This window comes from Haliaeetus leucocephalus, unplaced genomic scaffold (assembly GCF_000737465.1).
Source record: "Haliaeetus leucocephalus isolate CR32 unplaced genomic scaffold, Haliaeetus_leucocephalus-4.0 Scaffold173, whole genome shotgun sequence".
NCBI classification, from domain to species: Eukaryota; Metazoa; Chordata; class Aves; order Accipitriformes; family Accipitridae; genus Haliaeetus; species Haliaeetus leucocephalus.
In genome coordinates, this window is record NW_010972609.1 from 2,771,113 (window position 1) to 2,793,181 (window position 22,069).

The 22,069-nt window shown below is 41.0% G+C and overlaps 1 protein-coding gene across 2 annotated transcripts in view; it reads left to right on the forward strand.

The window, feature by feature from the left end:
- The window catches only part of NELL1 (NEL-like 1 (chicken)), a 293,636-nt gene that overhangs the window by 36,041 nt on the left and 235,526 nt on the right, over positions 1-22,069 (forward strand). For both annotated transcript variants that reach the window (XM_010563709.1, XM_010563710.1), the window contains one exon: positions 3,704-3,874. In XM_010563709.1, the coding sequence (XP_010562011.1) occupies positions 3,704-3,874 (171 nt within the window). The remainder of the gene's footprint in view (positions 1-3,703; positions 3,875-22,069) is intronic.

Below are 22,069 nucleotides of genomic sequence, written 5' to 3' on the forward strand. Positions count from 1 at the left end.
AAAAATCCTCATCGAGAAATAACAAAACAAGAAACCCATCACTTGATGCTAACAAGTTGACAAGTAGATTACTGTCTCACATCTCTCTTACTTGGAAAAGGTCTTGAGGAGGGTAGCAAGGGGCTAACTATAGCGGCAGGTTGACACACAGATATCTTAGACCCATTCCAGTCAGGCTTCATGCAGATGTGATGCAGAAGCAGAATGAGTTGTAATACTTGGGGATCTCCCTTGGGCTTTTGATATAGATCTCATGGCAACATTGAAAGTTCACACTTGTCTACTGATGATACATTTATTCAGACAGTCACAGGTGCTGCAGTCTTTCAGCAACCCTGACTTGTTCTGTTCCTGTTTCCTTCTTCCTTGCAAAATACTGGGAAGTACCTACAGAAAGACAGACTTGATAGAGATTAGTTCATTTTCTTGCCTCTTTTATGGTAGCTTTTGTTAATTTCCCCCTGTTGTTTACCTGTTGTTTTGTAGTAGATAAAAACTTGTGCAATGGCACTTCAAGTCCAAGATGAGACAGATATTAAAAAAAAACCCCAACAAAACCATGTATTTTCTCTGGTTTTACTAATTATTTTCTCACAGGTTGATGACTTCTTGCCTAAGCTTATGTTTTTTCCACTCATTTGTGTTCCATTCCACAATTTGCAGATTAGAACTTGAATGCGGAGCAGGTGCATTCATTTCCAGGAGTGAATGGCCTTTATGTCATTGCTTTTGAGGAGGCTTTCCTCCAGTGTCTGGTAGGAGGAGGAAAGAAAAGATGACGTTTGCTATTGAGAAAGCTATTGGCACGTGAATTATATTCTAGTAGAGAAAAGACAACTACGTCTTCTGAATGGTAAACACGGTGAAGTGTGTGTGTAATCAAGATCTCGCTGTAAATTTGTGCATCTTCCAAAAAAACCCCACCAAACCCCAATGGAAGAGTGTTGGTTTATATTGCCTTGCATTTTTTAAATACTTGAGATAGATATAAGTTGGGCTAATCCAGCCAGCTTCCGCTGTTGGGTTTGGGTTTTTGTTGGCTGTTGTTTACTGGTGTCTGTCTGAGCGTTACTGCTTCTGATTTGCACTTGTTGAAAAATGTTGAAAAAATAGGTGCAGAATTTGTCTGCTGTCATCCTCCTTTCCTGTCACTCAAGAGGTAAAACGTGTTTTATACAGTCCTGTGGCACTTAGCAGTGCATTAGGTGTACATGTATAAAAAGGTTAGCACTGGCTATTAAAGTAAATTTTAACTAGTCAATTCTGTGTTCTATAAATTAGTCAGGAGATTGACAACAAACTCGGTGCCTAAGCAACAAGCTGTTTTTAGTCCTGAAGTAACTATTGACACTAAGGCTTGTCAGATGAGAAACTACGTTGCTTTGCAGTTCCCTGTGCTGTTCAAATAATAGAGCATACATGTAATTAAGTACACTGACCTTTCCAGGGCTGGACTGTTGCCTTTTTATTAACAAACAAAATATTGTGTGGTAAGCGATTAGCTCCGTGGCTATCGGTGATTATGAAGAATGACTGCACGAAGTGATGTGCTTCCTGCAACAGGACCTTGTCTTGCTCTCGGGCTCTTAAGTTTCTATGATCAGCCTTGTAAATATACATATTTATACAAATACTTTGTGTGTGAGACAGATACCGGAGTGTTATGTAGCTCTCCCTCATTTTTTTTTGAAATTTTCTGCCTCACTGCTGTTTATTTGAACAAGAGAGAAAGAGAGTCTCTTTACGACTTCCTTTTTGTGCTCAGATGACAGATGACAATTACGAAACGTTTAACTTTGTACGTATGATGTCACTGACGGTACTTGTCCTAGCGCTGTCCTGGCTTGGAAACACCAGCAGCAGTATCTTCTGTATATTGACTGTGCTGTTAACTGAGCAGCAAAATAAAATAATGAAAAAATCCTCTCCAGATTTCTTATGAGTGTAATTTAGGTATTTTAATGGGGGAGGGCGGGGTGGTGGTAGCAGTTAATCAACATTCTGCTCTACCATTTAGAAAAATCCTGTTTCTCTGCCCTCCTTGAGCCTTTATGTGTATGAAACAGGCCAGCTCCTTCACAACACCGGCCTTTCTTATTTCTTCCACTCTGTACTGCTTGTATTTTATTTGTACCTGTGCCTGCTCTGGTTTTATTCAGTTTTGGTTTTGCCTTTATCTGCTTGTGTTTTTGAATTTGTCACTTGAGTCTTTAATTCGGGTGACGTGATAATGCTCAGAAGTTACATGAAAAATGTAATGGCAAGGCATTGGCAGGACAGAGGAGGGCTTGAGTTTCTCTTTTGGTCGAGATTTACTGTCTTGGTGTTCCCTTTCCCAGTCTGTTGTGATCTTTTGCACGTGTTCCCAGCAAGAGTTTTATCTCATAAGTAAGTACTTCCCAAAGAACTCCGTTTTTCAGTTATGTTCTAAAAAGCCTCCGCTTCACTGGTGAGAGCTATTCTTGATGAAGTATATGCACTTCACGTAACACTTGCACACACTGGCTGCTGAGGTCTGTGTACAGCGAAGCAGCGTAAAAGGCTCGTGCGAAAATGAAAATCAGCACCTGAGTATTTATTATTTTGTGTTGCTTTTTTTTTTTTTGGAAGCGGCTTTTGTTACTGGGTGTGGTGGTTTGGGTTTTTTTTGTTGTTTTTTTTTTACCCCAAACTAGCACCGGTCTTTCAACTGCCATGTTAAATTGGTGTTGTCCAGTAGGGAAAAACATGACACTGTGGAGGTAGATGGGGATAGGAACTAGCTGGGCAACCTAACATCTGCACTTAGTTGTAGTTATTTCTACTATAAAAGGAGGTCTGCACCTTCTTTCTGTATGCAGGGCTTCATTTTAGCAGGAAAAAAGAGAGCCTTGATTTGATACGCTATAAATACTCTGATCTGAGGTCCAAGAGAAGGATTCACTATTTACACTGTCAATGTGCTACCACCTGGAAGGGCTAAATTCACCCTAGAAAAAGAATTGGCTCCCCCCGCCGGCATGAAGCCAGTTAATAGCTGTACTTTGTTAGCGCTCCCATGACTGGGACAACTGTGAAGGTTTTGACTGTTTGATTGTTTATACTAGGTGTTGAGACACTAATCCAGCCAGGGGGTTTTGTTCCCTTGTAAAGCTGAACAATTACAGCTGTAACAATAGAAGTCAGAAAATGAGTTAAGCGCGATTGCATGTAGGGGAGTCCTAAAAGTAAACAGTTTTTTAAAAAGTGGATATGCAAATAGTAAAAACAAATTTAATGATTACCAAGTGGTTTCTTACCTTAATGGCTTTTTGTTTGTTTGTTGGTAATGATATGTACAGTTCTTTATTTTTGCATTTCCCACAAATCTTGTGTTCATGCAAAACATTGTGGTGAAAAGAATAAGGATTGTTTTCTTGTAGTTGAACCTGTTCTACGGGTAAAAAGAGGAATTCAGTTTCGACGACTGTCAAATGGTGTTTTGAACATGAGCTGGTTTTGTGTAACTGATACTGCTATTTTTGTCATGCACTGAATGTATAGTCTTGTCTCTCCACCTCTTTTTAAAAACGAACTGGTAGATAATTCATGCTGAGTAACCTCTTCAGATTGTGACCTTCCATGTGGTGTTTGCTTAAAGAAGTTTATGAATTAAGAAGAAAGTGACAGAAGCAATGAATAAACCAAAAAATGGAACTGATTCTTCTTCATGTTTTAAATACAGCTATTTTGAACTGGAGAGCAGTGGCCTACGGGATGAGATTAGATATCACTACAGGTTTAACGGGAAGTCAAGAACAGAGGTGTTCCCCTACCGTCTGGCAGATGGACAGTGGCATAAGATTGCCGTGTCACTTAGCGCATCCCACCTTCTGCTCCACGTGGACTGCAACAGGTAAGAAAATCTGTGCAGTAATTTATATTTCTTTAAAAATGCTCTCTACTTACACACAGGAATAAAATTGGAAAAGGAGAATTTTTTTCTACATATCTAATTTAAAAAGCATCGTAAACTGCCATGGGATAAGAAAAAGAAAACAAAGCATTAAAATGAAACAATTCATTGTGATTATGAACAAATGTGGGAAGGGTTGATTGCTGACTGGGGACTATTAAATGCATCTCTGTAGTTTAGGCACTAGCTGATGTTAGTTTGACTGTGATTGCATTTAAGTGTGATGGATTGGTGTGCAGTCTGTTCTGTTGTGAACTGCTTCACTCAGCATACCTGAAATCTTGAAGAATAGATGGATATGTCAGAGGCATTTTAATTTTATTTTACATAATCAAGCAATGCACTTTTTACTGATTTTCCACCCGCTGCCCCACTTGGAAACTTCTGAGAAACCTGGAAGCTTCTTTTTGCGTGTCTAGAACTGGTGCTTTTTGTTTTCAGAAGGGTATTCTGTCTGTCATTGCACTTTTTTCCCTTTAAAAGTTGTGAAGACTGCAAGATGGCAGATTGTCAGGATTTCAAGGAATAAAAAGGAGCAAACCTAGACTCTTTATTCCCTTGGAACGTGATCTCACTATGTATTGAAGACTTCGGCTTTTGCTAACTTAGTGGTTGATGAGGAAACTCAGAAAGCTTGAAATTTGGACCCTGAAAACAGTCTTTAGGAATGAGGAAAATAAATCATTACTTTTGTGTCTTCTTGCAGTGAAACTAATATAAAAATATCCTTTGCCTTCAGTGAGAGGATCGGCATGTGCATTTTGGAACTGTGGCACTTAAATGGATAGGGTGATGGTAGCGGATATTTTTTTCCTGAAGTGTTCGTTTTGTTCAGGCTGGCAGAATAAAGTTATATGAGTATTAGAGGAGTATGCAGTTATTGGAACATTTGAAAAAGTTTAAATTTTGACCAAAGGAATTATGAGATACTGTTTTGAGAAGATTACAGTCATTTTCCGCAACTGCATTAACTACTGACAGTAAAAATCTAATCTGAAGCAAGGTTACTTATTGAATCCTTTTCTCTGGACCCTAGAAGCAATTAAATGTTTACAGCAATTTTAATTTAATTAAAGCATGAAATCTACAATTTGTAAAGATTGTCTTCATTTCAGTCGTCTGATTTATTTATCTTACCATTTGTTTATCTGTTATATTATTTGCTTACAATAGTATACTTTTTTGTTTATTGACATACGGGGTTTTGGGACAGGTTCTTTATTATCTGCTATGATTTTTTTTTTTCTTTGTATGAACAGCAAATGTGTTTTAGGAAAGCCCTTTTCAGCAGATTGTTTAGCTGGCTGCCTTCTTGCACGCAATGTGAAAGGAAGGCAACACAAAATGCCTGCCTGGTGCAGAAGTCTATCCAGGCACAAGAGAGCTGCACAGAGTCATGGTTGTGGCCTGATTTTCTTTATAGCAACAGGCAGCGACAGATAAATACAATTACAGAATGAGCTGTGCTGTCATATGAGGTGATAAATGTGTATAGCTGTCTCTGTCAGGTAGCCCTAAACAGGGCTGATGCGTCTAAGAGTGTCCCTTAAGGTGGTACATCTCGGCTGCTCCCAGCATAAATCCATACCTAAATGTCTCTATTTGGTTGTGTGTTTGTGGTATTTTATAACAACTCCTGTGGGAAAGTAATGGGAATAGTTCTGAAAGCATGACTTGAGGGTAGATCACAGTACAAGTTTAAATGAGGAGGAGAAAAAAAAAAAAAAAAGAAAAAAAGGAAGTCTTTAAGTTCCTGACTCAGCTGTAGCATCTCTGTTCAGTTAATTAGAGAATTTTGTGAATGTTGGTGTTATAGTTTCCTTTATTACATCTTAACCCCCTACATCTTTGCACTCAGAAGAGTCGTCAGCATCTTGTTCATCTTTGCACTAGCATTTCCTGATGACACCACAGTAAATGTCAAAAGATGGGAAAATGAAGAGCAAGCCCATGAGGGGTACTTCTGAGCACTACTGAAAATCCTAAGCCTTCCTCATGTTAGTGTTAGGAAAGCTGCAGCTGAAAGTGTGCACTGAAAGAGCTGTAGACTTTACATGTAAATGTCACCATTTTAGGCTAGTGTGGTGTCAGGTGCTCTCAGCGGAGTTCAGGATGTCTAATGAGAAGTGATGCTTCTGCAGACTTAATTGAACAAGTAAGTCACAGGGAAAGAGAATACGACTGCAGTCAATAGATTGACCTGTCCCGTCTCCTGCAGAGATTCGGTGTCATCAGAACAGGAATTTAGCTTGAAGTGTACCTATCTAGTTAAAGAAGTTCTGTGCTTTTTACTTACTGTTCTTTCCCCTCTAAAAAAAAACAAAAAAGGCAAAAAGGAAAAAAAAAATGACCAGCAAAATTAATCCCTTTAATTCCTACTGGATTTTATTAAGGGGGTTGCAACACGGCTTCCTTATAATTATGCACGAATTTGTATAAATGCATTACTCCTTGTTTAGGGCTATGGTAATATGTTACACGTTTGGAAGGCTATTCTGAGTGAGTGATTTGTGAATGCAGCGTTATTAAAGTTAACCTGTATCTGAGAGCACGTTGAAAGTGTTCGCATTGGGAAAAATATCCAGCAACAACCTAATTTTGCTACAGGATTTGTATTGATACCCAAAGCCAGTCTCTGGCCTCCAAAACCTGCAGTAGATCAGAAAGCATTGGAGATGAAACTCGTAATTTGTGAACAGGTAGTCGAATCTGCTTCTATTCTTCCCAGCCTTATCACCCACATTACTCTGATTCGTAAAATTGCTTTGACGTTTGGTACTTGATTGTCTTTTGGGTTCAGTTCAAAGTTGACTTTGTTTTTCAGACCTGGATAGGTTAGGGAAGAGTACTTGAGAACTGGTAAAAGCCTTTAGTGCTTTTAAGAGTCATCTTTGAAACAGTGTAATTGCCTCTGTTCTAATGAGATGTAATATGGTGGGGGAGGCATACATATCAAAGGAGGTATATTTGCCCAAGTACACGCCCTTTTGAAATCAGCTCCTGCTGCATTTTACTTGTTCCTTTTGGTGCTCCTTCAAGAACAAGGAGTGAGAATTGTAGCCGAGTTTGATGCTAGAGCTTGGAGCTGCTGACACAGAAAGATACATTAGAGTCCAGACTAAAAACCTGTTGGATGTCACCAGACCCTTCTCACTGACTTGGAGAGCTTTGTGCTGGGCCGAGGCAGTAACCTCCAGCCAGGGATACGTCTCAGACAACTGGCATAATAAGCAGCGGGTGCACTTGCTAACGTGCTTTTAACATTCTAGTAAGGTTCTGAAAGCTTAGAAAAATGGCAAGACTACATTAATTACGAATGTACAACTGATGCATGAGTACAACCTGTGCTGAAAGTAACATGGAAATTAAGTGCGCTGCTCTTGGTTTTGTTGTATCTGCAATGCTGAGTCCACTAGTGGCGAACAAATCTTGTTTCAAAGTGTTGGTTATATGTAGGATCTGTGCTCCCCTGCTCTAGGGAGAAGGGGGTTGTCAGGGGCTTTCTGGCGAGTGTTTAGGTTGAGCTAGAACAACTGTGTCGTTGTCAGAGGGTCCTTAAATAACCCATGGCACCAAAGGGTTAATATGTAACGAAATAAACTCTGCCACCTACCTTCCCAGGTTGGCCTCTTAGGGGAGCAGAGGTAAAGGATCCCGCTGTTCATACCTGCGTTGTCAGGAGATTCGCAACCCCAGGAGACTGTCGTAGTCCCATAAGAGCTGGCATTTGTCTTCTCTTCACTGGCTATTCGTTTCAGTTGTACAGTCTGTGACGATGTTGCCCGTGGTACCTGACTGTCCGCTGCAATGCTTGCCTCCTACGACAGTAACAACACAGAAAAACGTTGCATTTAATAGTGTTAAGAGAAGAGTGAGGGAATAGCACGGACCCTACAATTTAAGAGGTGGTGGGTACTGTATGAAAATGTAGGTATTGACGATTTATTTCAGAAATATAAATTCCAAATTGTTCTCAGTGTGTCTAATTAATCTGAGGAGGTAAGCTTGAAAGGTGCTTGCTTTATATTTCTATTGTTTTAGTTCTCATTAGCTGTATTACTACAAAGGCACTCACCTGTGCAGACAGTTGTCAGTATTCCTTTACTTGAACTCTGTCTGCAGGCGTAAAAGGGGGAAAGGCACTTAGCTGCAAAAATTAATGCTTTCCAGTGAAAATATGTGCTGGAGTGCCTTTTACTATGAATACAGCCTGTGGTTTCGATGGATACTCTTAGCTGTTTGATGGAGGGGGTTGGTAAGAGCATAGGAGGATAGATTATAAAACTGGAGCAGGCTAGGAAGTAGTCTCTGACTGAAAAAACATGTTGTCTGCTTCTTTTATGTTTCTGCTGATAGAACAGCACATTAGGGAATAAAAAATGCATGAGCAGTGAGAACTTTTTAATTGGAAAAATAAATAAATTAAAGCAACGTAATCCAAATATGGGAATCCGAGACCTCTGAGTTCTTATAAATAAGATATTCTGGCTGCCAACATGAGGTTTTCAACTTATCTAAACAAAGTCCTATCACTTTAATTTGAATGTAATAAATTTAAAGAAGGTTAAGGGATGTGTTTAAAAGAGGGATTCACTGCTTTACTTACTGTAAGCCACTTTCTCTTCAGAGAGAAGATGGCATGGTGGCAGTGTTATGCAGCTAGGTAATTTACTCCCAACATTTGAATATGCTTTTGTGACCCAGATTGCTTCTCTGCTCTTTAAGCTGTAAGCAGAAGCTGTCAGAGAAACGGTTACTCAGGTAGAGTGCTTTAATTGTGCATTGCAGGCACATCCCACCTCAGATCTGTGGTACTGTGGATTGGAAGTTAATTTTCGCTTACTGATTGTCCCTTTTGTTTGACAGAAAGGCTATAAACTTTTTAGTGTGAGAGATCTCCAGCTGGCATATGATGTCAGCTGCTCTCAGGCCTGTATCGTTACAGTTATTGCAGTTAAGCTGCAAGGAAATGTTCAGGATACGTTCAGCGTTACTTGAGGAAAGATTTTTTTTTTTTTTAAAAGAAGTTTTTTTAATAGCCAGGGTTTTTCATTGAACGGCTAACGCACCAGCAGAATGGTAGCATGGGTGTGACTGAAGACCGATGATATGTCTTAAACCAGCTCCTAATTATGATGAAAACTTATTTTTTTCATCCTAGTAAAATCGGTTGAACTTTTTTTTGTATACTGCATTGATAGAATTGGGAGAAGGCCGTAACTATTTATAAAAGTGCTGGAAAAGTACTATAGAAAACAAATTATAACAATCCGTACCTGTGCCTGCCTGTCTTAGATCCTTTGACCACCCCTAGAAGGCAGCAACCACTTATACAGGTACCGGTACCTGGGGAGCTGTGCTGCTCAGAGCGGAGCCTGTGTCTACTTTGGTTTCTTTCAGGATTTAGAAATCCAGGTCCTGCTGGTGTCAGCTACTGAAGAGCAGAAGGCAGCCTCTGGAGGTTCGGTTAAGGGCCTTGAATAGGAGCTTGTGGCAGTGCCCGGAGTTTTAGGGACCTGTGGAGCCAGAGTTTTGTAGCTGCAAAGCCCAGTTACTGCTGAATATAGACTTAACGGTGTTTTTTCTTTTTTTTTCTATTTTAGAACTGGGGACTTGCAGTGCTTCCTGGTGAATTGAAAATGTTGATAGACAGGTTGATGACTTCAACAGGGCAGGAATAATGTGTTACGCTTTAACGCTGGCATCTTGCATTCATTGTATTTGTATGCTGTGGGTGTGTCAGGGAGAGAGAATGGATAATGGTAGAGGAAATAATCTTAAATCAAGGCCAGCAAGCCTCAAATGATTTAGTAATTTCCTAAAGTGTGTGAATAGGTGTATTATTCCATTCTCAAATACTTTTTACAATATACATTTAGGCTTATTTTTTCATTGTCAAAGCAATAAACCCTTAAACTGGGGTGATTACTTACAAGAGCAGCCTCTAAAAATTTCGCCTGCATGGTTTGAAATGTATCTGTATGTTTCTGTGGAATTTTTTCAGGGGAAATCTCCTGTTGCTTGGTTCTATTTTCTTTTCATTTGTTGGAGTGCTGATGGGGGTCATACAGACAGAGAGGCGATCATGGTAATTTGGGAATCAACCAGACAGAGCAAATGTTTTGAGTTTTTTCCTTTCAGATTATAAAAACAATTATCTTGCTCCAGCCAGGCAGATTAACTGCGATCCAAAACATAAATGAACTTTTCCGTTTGAAGTGGTTAGTTAAACTCTGGAGTTTAGAACTGGAAGTCACATAGGGTAATACTGGAGCTGAATTGAAAAACGGTAGTATAATTGTAGTTAAATAATTTTTAAAAGCACTGGACCTTTGCCAGAGAGCAGCTGAGAACCCCTCGGAACTACTCAGAAGCTGAATTGAGATCTGAGCCTCCATATAGCAAATAGTACAGAGTCTTTCCAAATGATCTGAAACCTCCTGAATGCTGTGGGTTGCGAGAGGGCGACTGGGCAAACAGGACTGAGACTGCTGCAGTCTGTGAAACCAGCCCAGAGTTTTATGAAGTGGTTTAGTACTTGGGGAGTCTTTCTTTGACAGTTTAGAACAGCAGTAATTCCCCAGAGGTAATTATTTTCTAGAAATCCAATCTTGTCAAAATCCTCAAGTTGACTGCAGGGAGGTGGAGACTGCTTGACCGCACTTATTACTACCCAAAACCTGACAGTCCGCATCGTTGCACCGCTTGGTGACAGAGTAAACCGACGACACTTTTAACGGCGGACAGCGGTGCAGGAACAGTCGTGTTTGTTCCTTGGGTGTGGAGAGCCGGGGGCATGTGGGGTGCTCCGAGGTGGAAGGTGTTGAGGATTGGAAAAACTGTGAGTGTGGCAGTCATGGTTCTAGGGTGTTAGGCGGTGGCACGGATCTTGCTGCAGCAGCGGCGTAGTGTCCTCTCTGGCTTTACGTGTCATGCACAGCCGCTTGGCATATTTGGAGAGCTCTGTCTGGGCCTCCGCTATGTTTGGATGGTCCTGCAGCGTGTAAGGGGGGTCAAGTGGGCTCAGTACTCAGTGTGGGGACAACTGAGTTTCTGGTTCCGTGCCGTGAGGTGAGAGCCACTTTGCCAATGTGCTAACTGAGAGTATTGCAAAGGCAGTCCAGTCTCGCACTTCAGAAGGTGAGATATTTCTGGGAGTTGAGGAAGTACTCTGTTTCTACACAGATAAGTGTTTAGTGAGCTGGTTGGTGTGTTTTTTGGTTTTGGTGGGTTTTTTCCCTTTCTTTTTTTTTCCTTTTTTTTTTCCCTGTTTTTTTTTTTTTTTAAATACATCAGATATTGGCCACTGCTTCTAGTTTAAATATTTCGATGAGATGAAGAACCGTTGTTGTGATCTGTATTACCAATGTAATGATACATTGAAGGAGCAGTAGGGTGAAAGATGGTAGTTTGATCCTCAGCATAGGAGTAAGGCAACGTGCAATTTCCAGTCCTGTAAGTTCTTTTCATATCTGAGACCAGCTGGTAATGAAAGAACCAGTGAAAGCTGCATTACTTAATTGAGCTGCAATTTTAGTGGCATTCCCTTCAGCGTGTCAAAAATGAAAGCAAATAACTAGCACTGTGTTAACTAATGCAACTAGAAGGACTTCCTCAGCCCTAGCTGAATCTTTCCGTGTCACGCCAGACACTTACCTTAACCTCGACTGAAAGATGTGCTGTGTGGTATCCCTGGGGTGAAATCCTAGCCCCAGTGAAGTCTGCAGTGAAAACTCTCATTGACTTCAGCTAAGCCACGCTTTCACCTCCTGAGCGTGTCAGATGTTGTGAGAAATGAGCTCCAAACCTGAGTGCTGTCCCTGGAGAGTGCTTTTCTGTCTCTCTGCCTGGCAGTTTCCATCAAAACTTAATTTTAGAACCAATATAATGGCTTGTTCTGTGTTTACTGTATGTTACGTACACCTCCTCAGTCATGGCCAATTAGTTATTATGGAGAGAGTGCAATGCTATCTTTCAAACCACCAAGGCTAAACCGGGCGGTTGAAAAATACCGTGGGAAAATGGAGGTTCGGGTTGTCGGATGAACCTGCTGTAAGAACTGAGGAACACGGAACGAGTCGGCCCTCGGTGGGGTTACGGGGATGGTGGCTAATGGGGAGGAGCGGCAGCGCTGGGGAGAGCCGAGTGCCGTTGCCCAGTGCTGAGACAACACTAACGGGAAGGCTCTGGCCGGAGCGTGGCAGCTAAGGCAGGGTGTTAACAAGCAAAGCCTGCGGTCCTCAGCCTGCAGTTACCTTCAGCCATGAAAGGAAGTTGGCTCTGGAATATGGATGAAATTATTTTATGATTATACACAAATCATTTAGTGATGACATGAACCCCTTGATGAGGTGATCCTGTGACAAGATACACTGTAAGGCAATTAACTTCTCAGCATATGATTTTTTTGAAGGGAGGGAAAGAAGCTGTTTAGTAGAAAAGTTGCTTGTGGCTGGCTTCCTTTGAAATTTATTTTTTATAGCAGTGCAGAAAGGAGTTGGAATCAAAAGCCTGATTCTTCTTGCAGTTGCACCTGTCTTACTGTACTAGGTAAAGCGACTTTGGGGTTGAGAGTAGCATGAGACAGAAAAGAGGAAGGCTGCAACTATTTTGTGAAAAAGGGCTGTTTCTAAGATGTAAGCTTACTGTGCTTCAGGTTGTGCTGTAATTGCCACTTGTGAAGACCTGTGTGCTACAGATCTCGGGCCGGGGATCGGCACGTCCTTGTGTAAATGCAGGTAGATGTAATAGAAGCAAAATTTTAGCACTGCCAGTTCTCACTCAACAAAAGTCTTGTGACAAACACCAAGAGTAATCTTAGTTTTTGTTTTTTTTTTTTCATCCCACCCCATGACAAAATTGAGATGACATAAGCCATGTAACCATGGTTTTACCTCTCTGTTCTGGTAAAATTTCATTTTGGGGTTAATTTTGCTGCGAGATCTGAAGTACCTGTGCTGCTTTGTGCCATTATTATGATGCACATTTTTACCCTCTCGCTTTCTGGTGCAAGATAGGCTTAATTGTTTACTACTTGTTTCAAAGGTACTTTAATATAGTTTTTTAAATCGCATATCCATCTCGCTCCTTGTTTAATTTGTGGGAGAAGAACTTTTCTTTTTATGCGTTTAATTCATTGAATTAATTTCTTCCTCCTCCTTTCTGGAACCTGTTTTTAATGGCTCAGTCTTGGTTTACTGGTATTTGGCATCTGGGACGTATTCTCAGCATTTGCTTCATCTGAGATGGGCTTTTGGTATGATGGTTGGCGTGGTAAAAAATGAGCGTGCTGTGCTTTTAGCTTTCTTGTGTAACAGTTTGCTTTATTCAGTATCCTGGTTTAGAACCTGGTTCAAAGCTTGCTGAGGTTAAAGGGTGTCTTTTAGTGACCCTGTGAGTTTTAGTGTTGTCTTCATGTATGAGTGAATTTGTCTCCTTGTCTGTAGCGGATACTTGTGTGCATCATAAAAAAAAACAAAAAACAAAAAACCAAGCCCCCTACTGCTACACGTTTTATGCTCTGCCATTTGGATAGCAGTAGTTGCTCACAAGCAGTAAAAAGATGCCCAAATACCTTTGGTGAGTCAGATATTTATTTGAAAAGTGGTATTTGAGCTATGTGGCTCTCAACTCTATATTGAGATGTTTAAAGAGAAGTACCTAAATTCACATTCATTTATAAGAGTTGTGAGCATTGAATTTTATAAGAAAAGTCTGTGTATGTAAATGGCATCTCCCTCAGCACTTAAGAGGAGGCATTCTTTTGACCCAGACACCACCATAAGCACTGCTCTAGCCAAGCAGGCTGGATATGGCAAAAGTTGGCATTTTCACCAGAAACTGGGACAAGTACATTCCGCTTGTGCTTCTGCTTACCTGTAGATTATGTGCAAGTTTTATGGCCAATGCCAGGACCATGAACCGCATGCTGTTTACCTCAGATTGACCAGGTCTAAATGGACTTTCAGGAACACTATTAGAAGTAAAAGGTTGCTGTTGTGGTTTAATGCTGGTAGGCAGCTAAGCACCACATAGCTGCTGTCCGCACAGTGAGATGGGGAAGAGAATTGCAAGGATGAAAGTGAGGCAGGGGGTGAAAGCGAGTTGAGATAAAGACAGTTTGATAGGTAAAGCAAAAGCTGCGTGCACAAGCAAAGCAAAATAAGGAATTCATTCATTGCCTCCCATCGGCCGGCAGGTGTTTAGCTGTTTCCAGGAAAACCAGGGCTTTATCTCACGTAACAGTTACTTGGGAAGACAAATGCCATAACTCCAAATGTCCCCCCCTCTTTTCCCTTCCCTCCATCTTGTAGCGCTGAGCACGACATCGTATGGCATGGGATATCCCGTAGGTCAGCTGTCCTGGCTGTGTCCCTTCCCAGCTTCTTGTGTACCCCCAGCCTAGTCGCGGGCAGGGCAGTCTGAGAAACAGAAAAGGCCTTGACACTCTGCAAGCTAAACGTGCTAAAACATGGGTGTGCTACCAACACTGGTTTGGTCACACATCCAAAACACAGCCCCATACCAGCTGCTTTGAAGAAAATTAACTCTCTCCTAGCGAAAAGCAGTACAGTTGCCAGAGTTGAAACGTGCAATAACCATTTGGGTATCAAACTAGCTGGCTTGATGCTGAAAATACTGTGTTTCTGTCCGAAAAATTATGGATAGTGCATGCGCAGTAAAGTGCAAAGTGCTCTGGATACGTCACATGTAAGATACAGTAGACCTTGTAGTTTACCATAATTTTTTTTTTTCCCCGCAACTCTTGAAAATCCTAAGCAAACGGCCAAATTTCAATTTCTGCCTAGAGTCTAACTCAAACTATTTTTTGGGTTTCTTGCACTTTCAGGAGTGCTATGCTTGTTACATGAAGATGGGTAAACACTGCAGCCTTGTAGACAGGATGTTAGCCTATGGCTTAGACACTCTTAAGACTGTTATCATCAGGAACCAATTGTATCTGTTTTGTCATTTGAAAGGAAAGTTAATAATATTGATCTTGTTTGTAAAGGTGTTTGAATTCACCTCAGGATCTCCAGATGAAAGATACCATCCATACAGGTGTAGTATTCTGAGAGAGACAGATTTCTGCCCTTCATTTGGCCAATGTCATATCATTTAGTGGGTCCAGTCCTCTACTTCAAATCAGTAACAATGATTGGTTTTAGTTTAATGCTCAAGAAATACTGCTAAAATTCATCGATAAGGTTGTAGGAAACTGAAAAGCCTAATGTGTTTTGTAAAGAAAGCCCCACATAGGTAGATAGTATTTCTGTGAATTTACCCTTATTCAGTTTATGTGTGGAGAATAAACCCTGAAACCTGAAAATGCAACACGCTCCTCTAACCATCTTCACTTGCATTTGTTTAATTTCCTCCTGTTTATTACAGGGTCTGGAAAGTCAATTTGCATTGCTCTTGAATGAAAAAAAGAGATTGCTCATAGAGTTGTATATAGATACATTTTTATTTTTAAAATTAGATTTGTAGTTGGAATAAACTGAAAAGTAGAGTACGTTCACTTTATCTCTATGATTATACGGGAAAATCGTTGGAATCATTTGGGCGACAGAGTTCGAAGAGAACTTAAAAACTGAGCATGTGCTCTCGAGGCTTTTACCTAACATATACTATTACTGGACACCTCGTATTTTTTTTCTCCCAGAGCTGACAACTTTTGATTAAATAGTTGGCAGTTACTATTGCGTATTCAGAATTTAATAACAAAAGGCTTCCCTCAAAACCTGAGATTTTAATCTAAATTGCTTTCCTCTGTTAAGTGATTGTGAACTCCTATGCTATGACAGAGGAGACAGCACGAAAAATCAAAACTTCCCTCAGGAAGATTATTTTTCTGAAACAGAACACTGGAAACTGAATGAATAATTCAGTTAAAGTTGCTCCAGAACTGAATGCATGTCAAATAATGCATCTTATCTGTAAACACTATCAAGAAAATCCAATCACATTGGTATTGACACATTTTCATTGGGAAGCATATAGAAAGCAGGTTGAAAGAGAAATATGTAAAGATATCCTAGTATTTATTTTTAAAATCAGTTCTTAATGCCTTTGGAAAAATAGACATAAAGACAAATGCCAATATCGTATCTTAAAGCTAGAGTCTGATAATCATCAGTTTCTTTACGCGGTTGGGGTTCAGAAAGCACATTGGACAAACTTTTGGAAGCAGTTGGTTATTTTTATACGATGGGCTGCGTTAGCAGGCCTGACATTTGTGATTTCGAATGTACTGAGTTTTTGCAGCCTCAGTTGGAGATGGTAACAATGGTGAAAGGTGCTCAACACCTTTGCAAATTAGATTAGGAGAAAGACTGATGCAAAACATGGGGGAACCTCCCTCTCTCCTCTGACTTTCTATTACAAAAGTCGAGAGTGCTATTTCAAAGACTCTGCCGTGAACAATGCGTTATTTTGTGTGACTTATCCATACCCTTCAGTTCATTTTCAGGATCCAAGGATCCAGATGGATGTATACAGGGTAACGGATAGTTGCAAGAGAACGTCAGTTTTGAGGATCAGGTTTTGAATCGCAAAAAATCTATTTGATGAGTCACCCTCATGTCAGCAAGGGCTCCTGTGCAGTCATCAGAGAGGCCTTCAGAGAGTGATTAATTTACTGTAAGATGAATCATGCCCTAGAAACCCTTATGTCTCTTCATTAAGTAGGTAGGTCTAGAGGACTAGCTCCACTGTAGGTGTAAACTTCTGAGATATCTAAAATTGGGTGCTATGAATTCAACACCTGGTCGCTACATGGAGATTTATAGCTTCAACAGAGTAAGTATGGCAGCTATATCCGGAACAAAAAAAAAATGCCTGTTCTTGGATTAATAGAGACCAGGGACTGAGAAATGAGGTTCCTGCCTGTGCCTCAGCCACGAGAATATTTAGACTGCAGCTATTTGTTTCTTAATTGTACTACTAATAAAATAAATCTCTCTGGTTCATATCTAGCCTGAAGATTTGAGAAGGCACATTCCTCTTTTAGTAACCTGAAAGAATTTGGAAATTTCATGATTTGGTGTGCTACTTTGTACTAACTGTTGGAGTTGTAGTCTATTTTATTGTTCAGAATTTTAGGCAGTTTGCATGTCCTCATCAGTCCACGTTGGCTGATGTATTCTAATGAGAACAGACACTAAGTTTATTTTCATGTTTTGCTAAGTATTTCAGCTATTTCCAAAATGCTTCTGGCATGGCAAATATTGTATGTAGGAAGTAGAACTGCATCTCCACAAAAGCGGAAATACTGTGCAAGTGTTACCCTTTGCTTGTTGAAGTTGCGTGTAAGAGATCTTCACTGTGGGAGACAATTCCACGTCACGTTTTTTCCAGAGGGGATGTGGCCCAGTGCGTGAGGCAGTTAAGCCTTGGTCATGCCCAGTCTGATGGCTTGGATCTTGGGCAGTGTCCGTCCCTCACTCTGTGATGGTGGTTAATTAAGACTGATTAAGTCTTTCAGTGTTTCAGTGTGCACACATGTAAAATGAAGATATTTCCCTGTTTTACCAGAACATTATAAAGATGATAGAAATAATTTTAGATTGAGTGCATAGAAGGGAACTGTCTCCTTGTCCAACAGAGCTTGGTTTCTAGAGGGGTCCTTCCTCTGCGCAGAGAAGGACGTGTCTATGTGTATTTGCATGCAAATATTTTAGATACGCTTCCTTTCGGGAATCCACTGATTACCTTATAGATTTTCTGTATGTTGTATTCATTGTGTCACAGACACCCGTTTGGAATGCTTCCCTGAAAAAGGTGTTCCTGAGGATTGCATAAGAATACTTAATAAATCAAAGTGTGCAGGTAGGCCAGAGGTATAGATACAAACCACAAGGGTATCATGGGTCTTTGTCAATTAACAGGTGTTTTTCTTACTACATTTAGCTAAATGGATCAGTGATTGGTGAACGTGTTCTGAGCATGAACGTTTCAAGAAAGAAGAATTGGTTCAGGGTTGTATTACTCCAGGTTTATGGTTTAGCTTCTTTGAAATATGTCAGCATAAAGTAGGGGCAAATCAAGCTTTCTCTTGGAAAGCGAATGCAGTAATCATAAATCTGAAAGTCTGAAGCATGGAGTAGAGCTTCCATTAACCTAGAGACCTGGGTCTCCTCATGCTGGAGGGGCTATTCAGTCTGCAGTAATTTTAAAGACCACAGTTCCCTGGAGTCCTCTTTTTAAGCATTCCTGTTCTTGTGAGGTGTATTGTGCATTGCTCGGTGTGGGTATCAGAGCCAAATGTATTGGAGACTGATCTCCAAGGAGCTCTAGACCAGCACTTCGTAAACTGGAAGTGTAGTAGATATAATTTAGCTATTCATATGCCAAATACAAAGTATTGGTCAAGCGTGGATAAAGCCATAGAAAGTGACACGTCAGCCCAGAAAATCAAGCAAGGGAATGCGAATGATATGGAAGCTTAATGTAGCTGTAAAAAAAGAAGGATCCTTTTACGTCTATTCAGCAACAGTAGTTTTTCAGCCTAAACCCCACCTCCTTTCTTCCAAAAGAATAAAAGTACATGAAGGGGAGCAGAGCGAGGGTTTTTCCCGCTTCACAAGCAACAGTTCTAAGAGAATTTCACCCGTAAGTAGTAACTTTTCACATTACGCATTGAGATATGTTACAAAACGTTCATGCTTTATGGGTTTGTCTAAGTGTAGAAACCCCTGAAAAATCACCTGAATAATCAGTAATATTTGATAGATTTCTAAGTGACATACTTATGTGGGTAATGCTAATGTCTGGGTGAAACCCTGTTCACGACTCCTTATGCAAGTGCCAGCGAAATAATTTTGTATGGACAGGGTGTCTTCAATGCCCATGAAGTCTCTCTCCTTCTCAAAAACGTGCTCTAGGAGTGCTGCACCATTTACGAGATTCTTGTGACTTAAAACACGAACCTGGTGGCCAGGAGACATGCCCAGTTCCTGGCTTTACTCCAGCTGCCCATCAGTCAGCTCTGCTGGCTATCAGCTGCCAACGCGTGTAGCTGCTGAAGCTCTGTTCACTGATATTTGAAAATGTTTGTTTCCATCTTTATTAAATCCACTGATTGAGAGTTCACGTTTCTTTGCTCATGTTAATTCAAAAGCTTCTTCCATGTAGTTCCAGTTTTTCTTTGTGTAGCTGTTTTACCTTTGTGTAGCAGTTTCCAGTCTTGCAGGAAAAGTCCCTTGGGGGTTTTTGCATCGCTCTCCTTTTTTTGTCAGGAGTGGCAGGGCTCTTGTTTGTTGTTTTTTTTTTTTGTTTTGTTTTTGTTTTTGTTTGGGAGTGATGGTTGTTGTTGGTTTGGTTTTTTTTTTGTTTTGTTTTTTTTTGTTTTTTTAATTCTTCTTCATTAGAGTAGTAGTATGTGGTGGATCATGTTCCTTGTGATTCCCTTTTATTTTTTTTTTTTTTTGACTGTTATGAATTCAGATGTGCTTTTTGACCTTTTCGTTTCCCAAGAATATAGAGGGGATTATAGGGGTAGCGATAAGCTGTATGTATGCTTTGTGGGGCTTTTTTGCTGATGTTTAACAGCATACAATAATAAAGTAAGCTCACATGGTTCGCAAACCAAATAGTGTCAACCAAAACATCTTTTTACGTAGGAAGATAAGCAAGGACTGCTACATCTACAACTGCCGTCTGCATTTCATGCCTTCTCTTGAATCCTAAGCCTGTTACTCTGTGGGCAGATCTACAGAGAAGAAAACCAACCAATCTCTTAGACATAAATGGAATAAGGCACAAACCAACCTTTAATTAATCCCTTAATTTAAGGTAAATACCTGCTTCAGAAATGGAATTAGAGTAGAACAGTAGAGGAATATGGGGAATCCTGAGCATGTGTCTAACGAATGACACTTTCTGAAGAGGAAGGTCATTACAGCCTTTTCCACATAGATTGAAAGTCTTTGTTAAATCATCAGAAAAGACAAGATAAACCACTTTAGCCTGTCTCTGGTTTGTCTTTCTTACCTGCTGTCGTTGAACTGTCATATAATAATGTCACGTAGGTTTGGGGTTTTTTTCTATGTAATTGCAGACAGATGATGTAGAGTTCCTTTATAAACTAGGCCAGGTAAATAAAAATCAAATATTCTTCAATAAGTAGTGTTCTCGAACCTGGTCAGCATTGGGATTTTATCTGTTAGCAGAAACAGAGTTCTTTATGGAATATTGACTAGTCTTTTTACGAGATGAGAAATTTTCCGGTGAGGGCATTATTAACCTAAGTCATGAATAAAGATGTGTTATATATCCAAAGAGAAATTCCTAATAAGATAGTGCAATTCAGTGACTGGTTTTCACCAGGAGCATGTCAATTCTTTGTTCTTCATTCAGCGTTTTGCAGCAGTTTTGCATTTGAGTAGATCTTCAATTTTGCATGAGGTATGGCAGAAGCGGTCTACTTACACTTTAAAATATTGATGGAGGTGGTGCATGCAAAATTCTTATAATTCTCAAAAGATGGTTTAAAGGAATATCATCTTGTTTTGCTGTTTGAACAGGTAAAACAGCTCAGCATGGTAATTTTATAGCCAGTAAGAAGTAATTAACTAGTGGAGGCAGACATTTCGTAGAGCTTTGAATGTGTCATGTTGATGAAATGTGATGAATTAGGGCTGATGATAATTATAATAAACTTGAGCAATAAAATCATGAGTATTAGAAGTCTTCTGACTCCTGTACTCACATTTTTAAGATGGAATTTTCATGTAACTGTTTTGTTCTTAGGTTTGAGATTTTTGTTGTTCTTTCTTTTTCAGGAAATAGTAAGTTTTTTAGTTTTTTACATTGCTTTCACTTGGTTTTGACAAATGGTTTCCTTCTTTTCTGGATAAGCGAAAGTGGGTAGAATATATGACTCTTTGTACTTCAACAGAAAAAAACTTTATAGAGCTTTCTTGAAGCTGTTTAATACTGGGAGGTTATTCTAGGCCTCTGCAAATGTATGAATTTTCCAGTAACGCCCTATGGTGGGTTTGACCTTGGCTGGATGCCAGGTGCTCATCAAGCTACTCTATCACTCCCCATCTTCAACTGGACAGGGGAGGAAAAAAACCCAAAAAACGAAAAGCTTGTGGGTCGAGATAAGGACAGGGAGAGGTCACTTACCAATTACCGTCACGGGCAAACCAGGCTCGACTCAGAGAAATTAATTGGATTTATTACCATTCAATCAGATCAGGGTAATGAGAAATAAGAACAACTCTTAAAACACCTTCCCCTGACCCCTCCCTTCTACCTGGGATCAATCTCACTCCTCATTTTCCCCTACCTCCTCCCCATGAACAGCACAGGTGGACAGGGAATGGGGGTTATGGTCAGTTCATTACATGTTGCCTCTGCTGCTCGCTCTTCCTTACAGTTTTCCCCTGCTCCAGTATGGGGTCCCTCCCACGGGAGACAGTCCTCCGTGAACTTCTCCAACGTGAGTCCTTCCCACGGGCTGCAGTTCTTCATGAACTGCTCCAGCGTGGGTCCCTTCCCCGGGCTGCAGTCCTTCAGGCACAGCCTGCTCCAGCGTGGGTCCCCCGCGGGGTCACGAGTCCTGCCAGCAAACCTGCTCCAGCCTGGGCTCCTCTCTCCCTCCACAGATCTGCAGGTCCTGCCAGGAGCCTGCTCCAGCGCGGGCTTCCCACGGGGTCCCAGCCTCCTTTGGGCATCTCCCTGCTCCGGCGTGGGGTCCTCCCCGGGCTGCAGGTGGAGATCTGCTCCCCCGTGGACCTCCCTGGGCTGCGGGGGGACAGCCTGCCTCACCGTGGTCTTCCCCACAGGCTGCAGGGGAATCTCTGTTCCGGTGCCTGGAGCATCTCCTCCCCTCCTTCTGCACTGACCTGGGGGGCTGCAGGGTTGTTTCACATATTCTCACTCCTCTCTTCCAGCTGCTGTTGTGCAGCAGTTTTTTTGCTCGCTTCAATCTGTTCTCCCAGAGGCCCTACCACCGTTGCTGATGGTCTCAGCCTTGGCCAGCGGTGGGTCCATCTTGGAGCCGGCTGGCATTGGCTCTGTCAGACACAGGGGAAGCTTCTAGCAGCTTCTCACAGAAGCCACCCCTGTGGCCTCCTCCCCCACCCCCCCCCCCCCCCCCCCCCCCCCACACCCAAAACACCTGCA